Source organism: Episyrphus balteatus, chromosome 2, assembly GCF_945859705.1.
Source record: "Episyrphus balteatus chromosome 2, idEpiBalt1.1, whole genome shotgun sequence".
NCBI lineage: Eukaryota > Metazoa > Arthropoda > Insecta > Diptera > Syrphidae > Episyrphus > Episyrphus balteatus.
In genome coordinates, this window is record NC_079135.1 from 45,939,334 (window position 1) to 45,953,694 (window position 14,361).

The window sequence follows — 14,361 nt, forward strand, 5'->3', positions numbered from 1 at the left end:
CGCGCATAACTCTGGTATTCATAACTTTGTCGGTTTCCCCAAATTTACAATTTTACAGTTTAAGATTACAATTGCAAAATTAAATTTACAATTTTGAAAAAAATATCGTATGATTTGTTATATTAAAAACTTGCCTAAAGATATACCTAGAACGAATAATATTGTAATTTATATTCAATGAAACAGTGTTTTTCAGAGCATTTTGTCGGGATTTTTCTAGAGAAATAAATTAAAGTTTATTTGTTTTTTAAGAAAAAAAAAATTAAATATAAGGTATACAAACTCTGTATGTTTTTTATTTAAAGGCTTTTAAAATAATAATTTCGTCCTTATAATCGAAATTAAGTAGAATTTTGTGCAATTTTATTTTTTTGAAGAGCCTTTTTTCTTCGTTAAAAAAAAAATTAATTAATTGACAACAACTGTTACTCTTACTCAGAAGTCTTATATGAAACAATAATTAAAGTCATAGAGTTTCATCAGCTCACTTAACTTGTTTATATTCTAGGAATATTAAAAATTATAATTCTCTTCTTCTCATAACAAATTAAATATTTTGTGCTAAGAAAATTAAAATTCTTGGAAAAAGTCTTTCAACTATAAAATTTATACTTATCCTAAGACTTATTTTTTCTCTATTTTTGTTTTTAATAACAACTGAGTAAGATCGTATATAAATATTTTCGGGGACCAAAAAACAACTAAAGGAATTCATCGAAACAAATATTTATCAAAGTTTCTTATAATATTTATTACAGTTTTAGACAACAAATATGTTGCACAAACTTGTAGCTCAAATTTAACTTTAAATTTATTGTTCTTTGAAGTTTTCTTGTATCACTCATCGTTTATCATTTAAAATTTGCTCATATTTTTTAAACAAAATTGAGCACTATGTTATTCATGTAAAAGTTTAAAAATTCTATTTTTTTTATTTTCTCAACGGTGAGTGATAAAAAAAAGCAATGTTTAAAATTGCTTCTGGGATACTGCATAAAGCTCTTCAGTACGTTAAGTAAAAAATCGTTTAAGAACGAACTTAGCCACTCCATTGACAGAGATAAGCATCCTAAATTTAAAATACCTTTTTCAAAATTTTCATAACCAACCGCAACAAAATTAAAATATTTCCAAAAAACGAAAATGAAAAACAAAAATTTGATTGCATTCTTATGTTCGAAACTGTTTTTTCTTATTTTTATACACATTTTGTTATGTTGCAGGGTCTTGCCCAGTCTGGAGCTTGGGCATGCTTCGACGAATTCAATAGAATCGAACTGGAAGTGCTGTCTGTTGTTGCCCAACAAATCCTTACGATACAACGGGCTATCGCCAGGAGAGTAGTAAAATTCTTCTTCGAAGACACAATGCTGAAATTGGATCCAACTTGCTCAATATTTATTACAATGAACCCAGGGTAAGTGTGCACTTGGTCTTGACGTTATGCATTTCATTTTATACACATCGAGTCTGGTCTGGGCCTGGATACTGAGCTTGACTGGATCCTGTGGATGGATGGTATTGGTAATGTCACGTAATTTTGAAATTCTGCTATGTAACATTATACATTATACGATATCCTGCCTGAAGGACATAATAATGGTTCAACCGTCTACGACAACGACGACGACGAGGTTGAGGATATGGCAACCAAAGCAAAGACGACCGACGATGACAACGACAGAGTAATATAGATGCGAAAGTTACTCCTGCTGCTTTTCTTTCATACACATAAAAGAGTTGCAGAGTATATTTTTGGGAGAAAAATTAAAATTGAAAAACTTACTTTCAAAGTGGACAGCAGTTTTGCATACAATTATTTCATGCTCGTATGCAATATAGAGAGCTGTAACCAGAAAATATGTCCTTTTTCATAATAAAATAGAGTCCTTCGTCTGATGTCCTTTTTTCTCTTGCTTCTATCTTCTATATCATTTCTATTTTCCAACATGGCAAGATTGCCAAGGAAGGAAAATTAAAGGAAGATTTGTGTGTGTGAATCGATTTCTTCTCTACAAGTCTTTTCATTTCCATAAAGGTATGCTGGACGCACGGAACTTCCGGACAATTTGAAGGTCCTCTTCCGGACGGTGGCTATGATGGTACCTGACTATGCAATGATTGGTGAAATCACTTTATATTCGAACGGATTCGATGATGCACGTCCGTTGGCCCAGAAAATCGTGCACACGTACAAGCTGTGCTCCGAGCAGTTATCCTCTCAATCGCACTACGACTATGGTAAGTGTTTTTTTTTTTCAATTCGTTCCATTTTTTTTTTTATTTAGGTCATGAAGAGTTGTAGTGTGTATTTTTAGTTTTTCAAAAAAAAAAAAAATGAAGCAGTTAAGGTATTGGATGTATTTTTAAGGATAGTTTCCGTTAAGGGTTCATGAAAATGTATTTTGTTGAATATTATGTTTTAAGTTTTTTATTTTTCAAATATATGCCAGGGAAGGTATTTGTGTGTTGTATTGTGTTGTGTTATATTGATTGGTTGAGTGGTCCTTAATGGGTTTGGATTTTTTTTTTGTTTTGTTTTTTCAAATTGGTATTTAATTTTATTCAGAGAATAACAACACTAAAAGAAAATAAAACTTTGCAATGGTATTATATTTAAATGGTTTAGGTTTTTTATGTAAGTCTTAAGCCCTCTTTAATAAATGGTCCTACGTACATAAATGTATACAATACATATATGAGGTTGATGGAACGGTAATAAAAGAATTAATTGAAATGTTTATTGAAGTAACCATGCTAGCTTTCCTTCAAGTACGAAAAATAAAGAAAAAAGCAAACCTCAAAAAAAAAAATGAGTAAGAGATTATCGGAATTTTTGGTATCAAAGAAAGGAACCATAACTAAGGCGATTTTCTTACAATAATAGGTAATAAAGTTCTGATGTATTGTGCAATGTTTGTAGTATATTGCGATTTTATTTTTAATATACTGATGCTTTAAATTTTCACCAATTCTAAAGACGTTAATACAAGAAACAAGCTATGTAAACCAATGTTTTCGAGCCTTTTCAGATAATTTAAAACAACAAAAATAACAAAACCCTAAAAAAGACTAGAAATTGTTTGTTTAAAAATAGCTTATATACATATTAAGTTATATTAGTCAGCTATTGAAGACTTACATAACATATGTAGGTCTTCAAATTAGAGAATATATCACAGCATTATATTTTACACTTTAAAGCTTAAATATTGAGAGCATTTTAAAATACCTATCTCCTATTAAAAAAAGACGAAAATGCATTTTATACGTTTGTGAAGTACGTTATCATGGATAGGTACCTGTCAAAGAACCGTTTTTCTGATTTTTTAATTTCTCGGTAACCAATCAGCCGATTTCGACGAAAAACGGATTTAAATAAATCAAAATCTTGGTTTGAAAAACTATTTTTTGAAAACGTGTTGAACATTGACTTAATATATATATGGACTACTAGAAGCCAACTCAGATTGGTTCCATTTGTTTCTTGCCGATACTAGATAACCAAAAGCGGAGAGTAGTTGCAACAGTGGCGGAGCAAACAAATTCTGTGGCAAATTCTAGCTGTTCATGCTGCTCCCGAGGTGATACTCGAGTAGGCTGTGCGGAACTGTTTCCCGTGAAGTTGATCCAACCACAAAAGAAGTTCTCAACAATTCAAAGTTTCAAATTTCAATCAACTGACACGAAAAATGAAGTTGCATCAGGAAAACAATTAAATAAAAACAATTTAAGCAAAAAATAATAGTTTCATTGTAAATTTTATCTGTTCCGTTTCAATCCGCATACCACTGGGGTTTTTTTTTTCGGATTCTGAAGGTTTCTTCAGTTTTTCATGATCTGATTTTTTAGCTAAAAAAAATCATGTGTGCAATTCACACGTGGTAGAAGTGAAACCTTAAAAAATCATTTTTCTTGCAAAAAAAAAATTGAAAAAATCTACCTATTTTTATTCTATCACCTTCAAATCCATGTTTTTTATATGACAACCTATATAAATTTTATATCATCTGAAAGCTTATTTTCTAAGCTCAAAATATATATATCGATCAGGTCTATGAGACATCTACAAGAAGAGCTAGAATTTTTTAAAATCGATCAATTTCCATCAAAAAAAGCGAAAAAAACACGTATTTTTGTCTTCTCACGCTATTAAATGCATTTTTTCCCTAACAACCTATACAAAATTTTATATCATCTGAAAGCTTATTGTCCAAGCTCAAAATATATGTATCGATCAGGTCTATGACACATCTACAAAAAGAGCTAGAATTTCATAAAAAAGGCTACTGAAAGTAATTAAAAAAAAAAATAAACAAACTGAGTAATTTAAAAAAAAAATAATTTTTAAATAAAAAATTAATTTAAATGAATTAAAACTTTTTCTGAGCTTTATCTATTTGTTCTTTTCTTAACCACAATAGCTCAGAAAAAGTTTATAATTTATTTAAATTAATTTTTTATTTAAAAATTATTTTTTTTTAATTCACTCAGTTTGTTTATTTTTTTTTAAATTACTTTCAGTAGCCTTTTTTATGAAATAAAACTTATTTTTTTATGGAAATAAACTGGGCTTTAATAAAAAGCACAAAAAATTAATACTCATTAACGTGTTTTTTTGACTTAAATGATATGAAAGTGTAAAAAACAACTTAAAAAACGAAGAAAATTGTGTTTGATGCAAAATTTTGGAGGAAGGGATGTCCGCAGAAAAAAAGTTTTTAGACAAACTTAAACTGTAATAAATTCTTGATTGGTTGTAAAAAAAATCTTTCAAATCAAACGTAGTTTGGCAAAGATAAGGCCAGTTAAAGGACAAGAGAGCAAAACTCATAAAAACCGTGGTAACTCGAAAACGGGACGAAAACGAGAAAATTACCTCTTAAGTTTTTCGACTTGAAACGACCTCAGGAATCCATGGTTTTCATTTGGGGCGGTGACTGTAGGACACCCTGTAGGTATATATCGATCAAGTCTATGAGACATGTACAAAAAGAGCTAGAATTTTTTAAACTCGATGAAATTTCATCAAAAAAAGCAACAAAAAAACATTTATTTTTATGTTCTCATGCTATTAATTCAATTTTTTTGTTTGACAACTTATAAAAAATTTTATACCATGTGAAAGCTTATTGTTTCACCTTGTATAATCATGTATAAATCTCATTTCAAAGATGTCTACAAGAGAAGTTAGAATTTTTTAAAGTCAACCATGTCGAATTTCCAAACTGAGATTACGGTACTTCCTACACTGGTAGCTGGTCATCGCCAACAGATCTCCACAGGTGTTTTGAGGTATGTTTCAATTTTTTCAATTTAAGATTTTGTCACTTGTAGAGTACGTACCGTTATGTGTGATATATTAAATAAAAGGTTATGTTATCAGCATGCGTATTAAAGTTAAATTTGTATGTGCACTAGATCAAAAGATATAACATGTGTTGGAAAAGAACATCTTTTTACCGTTATCTCCGAATTTTGAATATTAAATTAATTGAAATTTTGTACAATTATAATTTATTTATATACCTATCTACAGTACAAATTTCATTCATCTATCTATTATAACAAGTTGAAGTCGTGTCGCGTTTTCATTTCATCTTGTTTCAAATCACTACGATACTAAAGAAGTTTTCACTTCAAAAATTCTATAGTTTCAGTTAAACAGGGTTGGCTTTTGCTGAACTCAAGAATGAATCGTATATGAGGAGAAGCCTATTCAAAACATCTTATTTATTTCTACCTTGTAAATGTTATTGCAAAATTTTGTCGAAATGAGCTTCTTCTGAAAGATATAATGGCGTATTTTATTGGTGTTGATCTATTTACAACGATCTTTTAAAGACTTGGCGTCATTGGGTGCCAACTGTAAACATTATTGCATTACCTATACTTCCAAATTCTTTAAATTAGCTTTGATTAGGAATGTGACTATTTTATATCGCTATAAGGAAAATCTTGAGTTTCAAAATTAAATCTTTTTTTATGCCTGTTATTTCAACAGCCAAATTTTGATCGGCGAAAAATCGTCGCATAACAATAAATCGGTCTGCATGTCAATAAATCAGTCTAATTCTTTCCCTGTATTTCTTTTGAATATTTTCTCTTTAAGCTTTGTTGTTCCTCTGTAGTTTGGCTTGCCAAAGATTAGATTCTTTGAAAGACGTTTCAAATAAACGAATTCTGGAATGTAGAATCAACAAGGCGAATCTTCTCCGCGTTTATGTTCTGAAAATAATTGTTTTTCTAAAATTAAAAAGTATTTTTGCCTTCGCAGTTGTATTATGCACTTGGTATCCAATATACCTACTTGAAAAAAAAAAAAAATTTCTGTCCGGAAATGTTACACATACGCCCCAGAGACCGTTTGAAATTAATCATGGGAAAATGGTACAATATTTTTAACCACTGTAGACACCACTAAATTAGATAGGTTGGGATCTGTGCAAAGCACAATTGCTTTTAAAATTTAATAAGATGCATAAGTTAAAGTAATATACTCTTTTCCTGAAGTCTTATTGTTTTTTTCATTAACAAGGTTTTTTGTTCTTTTCCTTATCCCAAATTTTGACATGAATTCTCCTCCCTACTCAGTTGCATAGAAAAGATAATTGAAATGCTATGCTCCACAAAACTCAGGCCTACAACACAATTCACAAAAAAAAATTAAAAAAAAAAAAAATGAAAAATCCAAAAATGTCATTCCAATTGATTAGACAGATAAAGTGAAAAGCATCTGAACATGGTGACAAGCCCAAATGAACATGTCTGACCATTTTGCTTCTATCTACCTGTTTTCATTTTTTTTTCTCTGTCTGTCTCTATCTTTTTTTTTTATTGAAAACCAACTATAACACACACAAATTTCACACTCTTCTTGCAGGTATGCGAGCCGTTAAATCTGTCCTTCTGGCATCTGCATCGTTACGACGGATGCATCCCAATTTGCCTGAAGCACAAATTGTCCTGCGAGCCATCGTCGATGTTAACCTGCCAAAATTTCTCGACCAAGATGTCTCTCTGTTCGTTGGCATTTACACGGATCTATTCCCAGGTGTGGATTTGCCTGAGGTAAGTTTTGTCATTTTATCGTTTTAGCTCTGAGTCGCCCACCGCCTCGCTGCCGCCACCAAACGAAATTCATTCAAAACACACGTATAGCTAGAGGATTTTTAGTTGTTGTGTGCTTCCTTAAAATTGTATCCGTCCAATTAATCTTTACCCTAAGCATTTGCTCTGCCTCTAGCTGCTGCTTTTCTCTCTCAAAAGCAACACACTCTCTGCTTCAATGACAGAAAAAAAAAACTTGCGGCTGGCCAACAACTACCAACTGTATGCGAGATGACGATGAAGCAAGCAAGGACACACGAATTGAGATGTCCAAGTGTTATGATGCGTGTGTCCGTGTGTATTCATATTCGTCCTATAGGCCTATAGTGCCTAGCCTAGCAAAATGAATTTCTCGTTATTCCCAAGCTTAGGACGCCCACTAACTTTATTTCATTTTCGTTTTCAGCCTTCACGAGATGATCTCCTCAAATGGATGAGGAAAATTTTGGAGGAGCGTAATCTCCAAGCGACACCATGGTATGTCGAGAAGATTTTACAAATTTACGAAATGCTCCTGGTGCGACACGGTCTTATGATTGTGGGTGGACCGATGGGTGGAAAAACAACAGCATATCAAGTGAGTATATCTCTTCCTCTCTCTTTGGATGATGGTTATGTAGTTCGCAGGATATGGTTGTTCAGTGTCCATGGTAGAAAAAAGACAATCCCAAGCATCATTTTTTATATTTATTGTGGTGAATTTCTTCAGTTAAGTTCCTTACTTACATAGAACCAGAATAAAATCACTTTTTTGCAATTCTATAGAACAATCTCAAATTGTTCAATCCAGGTTTTGAGCATATTCTATGATGAAATTGTATGTGTTATGACAACAAAGAACGTAAGGAATCTATAAAATTATTTCTTTTTTTTTTTTTAAATAAGAATTTCAAAACTGCTTACTGCAAAATAAAAACATAGGTGTACCTAACAAAATTGGTTCGCGAGTGCTTTACCATTAGTTTATCTCACTGTTGAAAATAAGTATGATAGGCTGCAAATAAAGCTGAAGTCTGACCATACTTTTAAAATTTTTAGTCGGTTTTCTTAAGATGGAAGTTCATATTAAAATAAAATGAAGTTCACCTTAAATTAAACAGAATTTAAGCTAGAACTACATCGAAACACAAAGGCAAAAAAAGTATAACAAGTAAACCAAAGTACAAAATAACAAAAACAAAATTTATAGATTAGACCAGTGCCGAATTTTTGAAAATAAAATAATTATTAGCAGCATATGGGTGCTTGGAAAATTTAGGATAAATCGTATATGAAAGGGGTAAAATAATTTGCCCACAAACAAATTTAGGAAAAGGGGGTTGGTCTCAAAAATCGTGGTTTTTTTACGATTTCTGCCAAAAGTAGACCTCCTAGCGAAAAAAGTTAAATGCAAAAGTTGTAGATAGTAAAATTGTCTACAATTTTTACTCAAACTATTTTTTTGTAAAACCTCAAAAATATTGAAGAAAATGCGATTTTTTATTGTTTATTCTTATCTTTTACAAAAATGGTTGGATTATAACAAAACTTAGTTAAAAATTACTTTGTTGTGTTTTCTATCTATTTTAAATATTTTTTGAGCAAAAAGTTAAATTTTGGATTTTTGATGAATTTATTTTGAAAAAATAGCCTATTTTTCAATAAAAAAGTTACCGAAAATACGTTTGATTTTTGAAAAGTTTGGAATGCAATTATTTAGATTAAAACCTATTTTTTAAGATTATGTGGAAAAATTATACTTTTGTTTTAGAAAATATTGAGAAAAGTTGAAAAAAAAACATTTTGAAGATCTATTTTTCCCTAAATGACAGTAGTATTGGCGAGAAATAATTTTGCCATAAAAACCAAATTATATTTTTCCAATGGCCCTTGACTTTCTGAATTTGAATCAAGCATTAGAATAGCTGTAACGTGCAAAGTATTTGAGATATTGAATTTTGAACGTCCAAAACACTATTTGCGTGATGTTTTGGCATGGTAATATCTCAAAAACGTGATGTGATAGAATTTTTCTGACTTTGGATTCGAGCTCAGTGCATTAGAAAAATATATTTTGATTTCTATAAAAAAAAAAATTTTTTGACTAGTGAAATCGAACAAGGCATTCGCCCTAGTTGATTTGGCTAGTCAAAAAGTTTTTTTTTATAGAAATCAAAATATATTTTTGTAAGGGGTATATACCACTTGATTTTGTTTTTTTTTTGAAAATCCAAATTTTGTACTAAAATGCATAGGCTTGTTTACTGTGAACTCTTATCTAAAAACCAAAGTTTATTTGGAACTTTGGACTGCAAATAGTTCTGCCCCCGTATGTAAGAAAACAAATGTTTGGATGCAATTAACTCAGCAACCAAACATCAAAGAAATAGAATTTAAAGAGACCTCCTTTTTAATGTCTCACTTGATTAATTTGGAGGAAATTTTTTTAAATTCATGTTTTCAAAATCAGAAAAAAATAAATTTGTAATTTTCTTACCAGAACCATTACACTGTGCGCTCATATCAGTAAACCAAAACTTGTTCGAGACTTTGATCCTAAAATATCTTCTAGCGAATGTATGAATAACAAATATTTTGATTGCAAATAACTTATCACCATTACCTAAAAAAACTTTTAGATTTAATTTAGGTAGAGCTTAAAAGGACTTTTTTTATGTCTGACTTAATCCTCGGCAGTCTCTGAAATTATCCACCCATTTTATAAAAAAAATTATCTTTTTTTTTGAATTTCGTTAAGTAAGGACAACCAGCAGAGTTTAGTCGGGGAAATGATTGGAAAGTTATGTGTTTTGCCATGCAGTTTTAAGAGTTTCGTTTTGCCCTAGTTACTTCAAAAAGCTATCTCACCAACACTGACAAATATTAAAATCTAATAAATCTGAGTAAGAAATTTTTTAGGCAAAACCGCGTAAAGCGGCCCATAGACAAGACACTTGTGTGCACACCGCACCACAGACGGCACACCGATCATGACACCGACACCAAAAAATCAAAAAGGTTTGATTTTGTAGCTCCGGTGTGCACGCAAGTGTGGTGTGTATGGGCCGCTTAATTCTAATGCTTTTTCAATGTCAGTAAACTTGCGCTGGAAATGATTAATCTTAGTCAGCAATGTATAATTTCTTACGGACCTGGAATATCTCTTATGAATCAAGCAATCTGCTTACGGACAGTAAGGGATTCACTTCTATAACTTATCAGTAAAACAGTAAAACTTTATGTGAACTATAAGACTGCAAAAGTAATTTCTAGTCCAGTCTTGTGCATGTTCTCTCTGTTACAAGAATATTGCAAATTGGTTGGGGTCACACCCAAAATCCCGAAAAGCCAGAATCCCGAAAACCCAAAATCGCGAATAGGATAGGAAAATTGCCCAAATTTTTCATTTTATATAATATTTCGGGATTTAAATTTCGAAAAATATTCCTAAAAGTGAAATTAAAAAGTAATCACGCAAAAAACAATATATTTGTATATTTCCGTGATATCTCTTTGAACATTGAACAGACAGTTTTGAAGAGCTTTTTATTTTTTCTGTTTGATTTTCAGGATTTTGGATGTTTGGGATTTTGGTTTTTCGGGATTTTGGGTTTCCTGGATTTTGGGCTTTCGGGATTCTAAGTTTTCTGGAGCCTGGATTTTCAGGATTCTAGGTTTTCTGCATTCAAAATTTCGGGATTGTGTCCGTCTCCCATTGCAAATTGATAAGTTTTTTTTTGTTTTGTCATCTTATTTGGCATATTTCATGCTCTGCAGAAATTCTCTTTCAACTTATCCCTTCTCTGATGGTGTGCACTTGAAATGGCAAATAATGTCCTTCACAATCAAAATGGATTTATTTATCACCAACCACACACACACACCACCACCACGCGAGATACTATATTCAGTTTTCCTCCCTGGTCTTTGTCTGATGCTTGTGCCTGCACAAACGAGAAAGGACAACACAGCACGCAGCCTTTTAAAGCCTCTTGGCCCATCAGCTTACAACAAGAAGGAACACAGGAAGTGAGTTGCCATTGTTGTTGCGGATATATTCCATTTTAATGAGGCATTAAATTGAATAGAATATGCCAAACGAAATTGCTGTTTCTGAGTTATAAAAATGCACGCTGCCATCGTTGTTGTTGTTGTTGTTGTCTTCATCGTCCTTCTCGTCGATGCTGAAGGTTTGCTTGTTCATTGGGTAGCTTTAAGAACTCTGAGTGTATGAGGACGTGGGTGGACAGAACTCGTTAACTTTTTTATGAGGGCCTTAAATTTTGACTTAATTTGAGGCAGCACGGTCAATAACAGTGGTAATATGGGGGCGTACAAAGAGATAGTTGTAAATTTGGTGTTTTCTTTCTTTTTTTTTTTTTTTTTTTGGTTTTTTGTTTCGTCCTGTTTTCTATATACTCCTTCTTTTATTTCCTTTAACCAGTAGCCATCAGTTAGGTTGGAGTATAGAGTTGATTTACATTTTATGAACATGCACGGGGACAGTTTTAGATGTCTGGGCTTTTGGATTGAAATATTTATGAGCTGAGGCTCCTCTGTGTGACGTAAATTTAAAGTTTGTCACAACCAAACTCAGGTGAATGTGATGGGGTTTTTAGAAATTTTTAAATGGGGGTATATAGGGTGGTAAAAATGACACAGCAACATGAGCTTGCCTTTACCTTTACACGGTGTAAGGTATTTTAACTTTTTATGTTTTTTTTTCTTTTTTTTTGCTGTTTTGTTTTGTAATTCTTTGCACATACTCAATTTTAGAAGGTATGAAGTTAGGTCGATTGGTATGGTAAAGCCGTAGGAACACGAAGTTTCATAGGAACATGGGTTAACATTAGTATGGCAAAAGGAACAGCGCATAGGGAAAGTTTTTCCTCCATCAGAGGTGGATACTTAACTTTTGGGTTTTTCAAAGTGAATAAGTTTCAAAGTACTTTCGCATTACTTATAAAACTGTCAATATTGATATTTCAAAAAAAAAAATACTTGACTGGAGATAGGTAGTTATGGTGATAGTCGAGGAATAAATTGGCTTTTCAGTGGAAGGAACATATTGGTGAAGCTGAAGCTGATGTTTGGCATATTTAAAAAGAGGAAATTTTCTAGTAAAGAAATTTATGAAATTAAGTCTACTTATGGGATGTCTTGTTGTTTTTGAGTTTGGAAAGGTAGGTACATGAACACAATATTATTGATTGAAAATTAAGTATATTGATAAAGTTAGAGTCAAAAATGTTATTACAATTTAGGAGGTTCCTCGATATTTTAATAAGCTATTTGCAACATTTAAAAGAAGCAAACAGTTTCTAAAGTTACATTATCTGATGAAATTACACTTGTGGAAAATTTTTACTTGCATCACCTCTGAAACTCATTGGGCTCAAAGGCGCAAAATGTTTTCAAATGTATTACAAGCTTCAATAAACTTTTAGGGAAATTATTGTTAACTGGTTTCGACACAATATTTTTAAATCAAATAAGTGTCTAAAACTTGATGAAAAATATCCTAGTAGTCACTTTTCCCGACATTTTCTCGTTGTACCTCTTCGACAAAAAAAATTAAAAATTCAAAATTATCGGGAGAGTAATTCTTTTTTAAATAGCTATAGGGCACTATCTTTGATAAAAATGACTTGTGGGGCACTTACAAATAGTAGGGTAGGATGATATAAGAGTGCGCGGTTGATAAGAGTGGGCAAAGCGATTTTCTAAAATTTGAAAGGGAATATTGGACTAAATGCACTTATTTTGGAAAGATCTAAGTGAGTTTGATCTGCTGTCAAAAATTCATGCAAATATGTTTGTAAACAGAGGTGCTAGTTAAGTTTAATTTGTTTACCTCTTTTTGAAGTTATACTTCTTATGGGAGGGTGAGTATGAAAATTTACTTTTTGACAAGAATGTCAAAGGGATTATGACGCGATCACCCTGGGTAGCAGGGCTGTCGTTTCACCTTTAGAGTAGGCAGTACTTTAGTATTTAAAAATGCAGTACGCCGCATTACGGCAAACATAAAACACACAACACGTTGCAAGTTACATGTTTCATGTGGCAAGTTGCATGTGGCAAGTTGTATGTGGCAAGTTGCATGTGGCAAGTTGCATGTGGCAAGTTGTATGTGGCAAGCTGCATGTGGCAAGTTGCGTGTGGTAAGTTGCATGTGGCAAGTTGCGTGTGGCAAGTTGCATGTGGGAAGTTGTATGTGACAAGTTGCACGTGGTAATTTCCATGTGGCAAGTTGCCAGGGTTGCAAAAAGCTCACATTTCAGCTCAGCTCACAGCTCAGCTCAAATTTGAGCTAGCTCACTTTTGAGCTAGGTACCATAGCTCAGCTCATTTGAGCTGAGCTGAAAGTGAGCGCCCCCAACTTCCAACGCCTCTATCTCGGAATTTTTAAGAAAATGAAAAACAAATTTTTGATGCCAAAAGGTAACGGGGACTCTAACCTACATTTGGGTACAACTCTCATCCCTGTACGTCCACGCGTTTTCAAACCGGAAGAATTTAAAAGTAAAAAAAAAATAGGCACGATTCTGAAAAAATAGGCATGATGTGCCGGTTTAACATGGAAGGCGATTTTTTAAAAATCTGATAATGTGCAAGGCGTAGGCCCATGACACAAGCTATCATTTGGCAGCATTCCCAAAAATTGCTCTCAAGCGGTTTAGCTTCTAGGAACGTTCAAAGATTCGGGGATTTTTCGAAAAAAAATTGTATCCCAACTTTCAAAGGCGATTTTCTCGGAATTTTGAAAAAAATCGAAAAACCGGATTATACTACTATCGGGTAGCTGAGAATATAAGCTTTCATATGGCACCACTCCCCTGTCGCTAGATCAAAGCGTTCCAACGCCTATATCGCGGAATTTTGAAGAAAATTAAAATAAAATTTTTGATGTCAAAAGGTAACGGGGACTCTAACCTACATTTGGGTATAACTCCCATCTTTGTAGGTCCACGCGTTCTCAAACCGGGAGAACTTAAAAGTAAAAAAAAAATAGGCAAGATTCTGAAAAAAAAGCATGATGTGTTGGTTTGACATGGAAGGCGATTTTTTAAAAATCTGATAATGTGCAAAGCGTAGGCCCATGACACAAGCTATCATTTATCATCATTCCCAAAAATTGCTCTCAAGCGGTTTAGCTTCCAGGAGCGTTCAAAGATTCGGGGATTTTTCGAAAAAAAAAAAATTTACCCCAACTTTCAAACGCGATTTTCTCGGAATTTTGAAAAAAGTCGAAAAACCGGATTGTACCGG

At 32.5% G+C, this 14,361-nt stretch overlaps 1 protein-coding gene across 2 annotated transcripts in view; it reads left to right on the forward strand.

The window, feature by feature from the left end:
* Nucleotides 1–14,361, forward strand: part of LOC129908407 (dynein axonemal heavy chain 3) — a 181,181-nt gene that overhangs the window by 67,121 nt on the left and 99,699 nt on the right. For both annotated transcript variants that reach the window (XM_055984866.1, XM_055984867.1), the window contains exons 31-34: nt 1,224–1,417; nt 2,039–2,241; nt 6,884–7,071; nt 7,517–7,687. In XM_055984866.1, the coding sequence (XP_055840841.1) occupies nt 1,224–1,417; nt 2,039–2,241; nt 6,884–7,071; nt 7,517–7,687 (756 nt within the window). The remainder of the gene's footprint in view (nt 1–1,223; nt 1,418–2,038; nt 2,242–6,883; nt 7,072–7,516; nt 7,688–14,361) is intronic.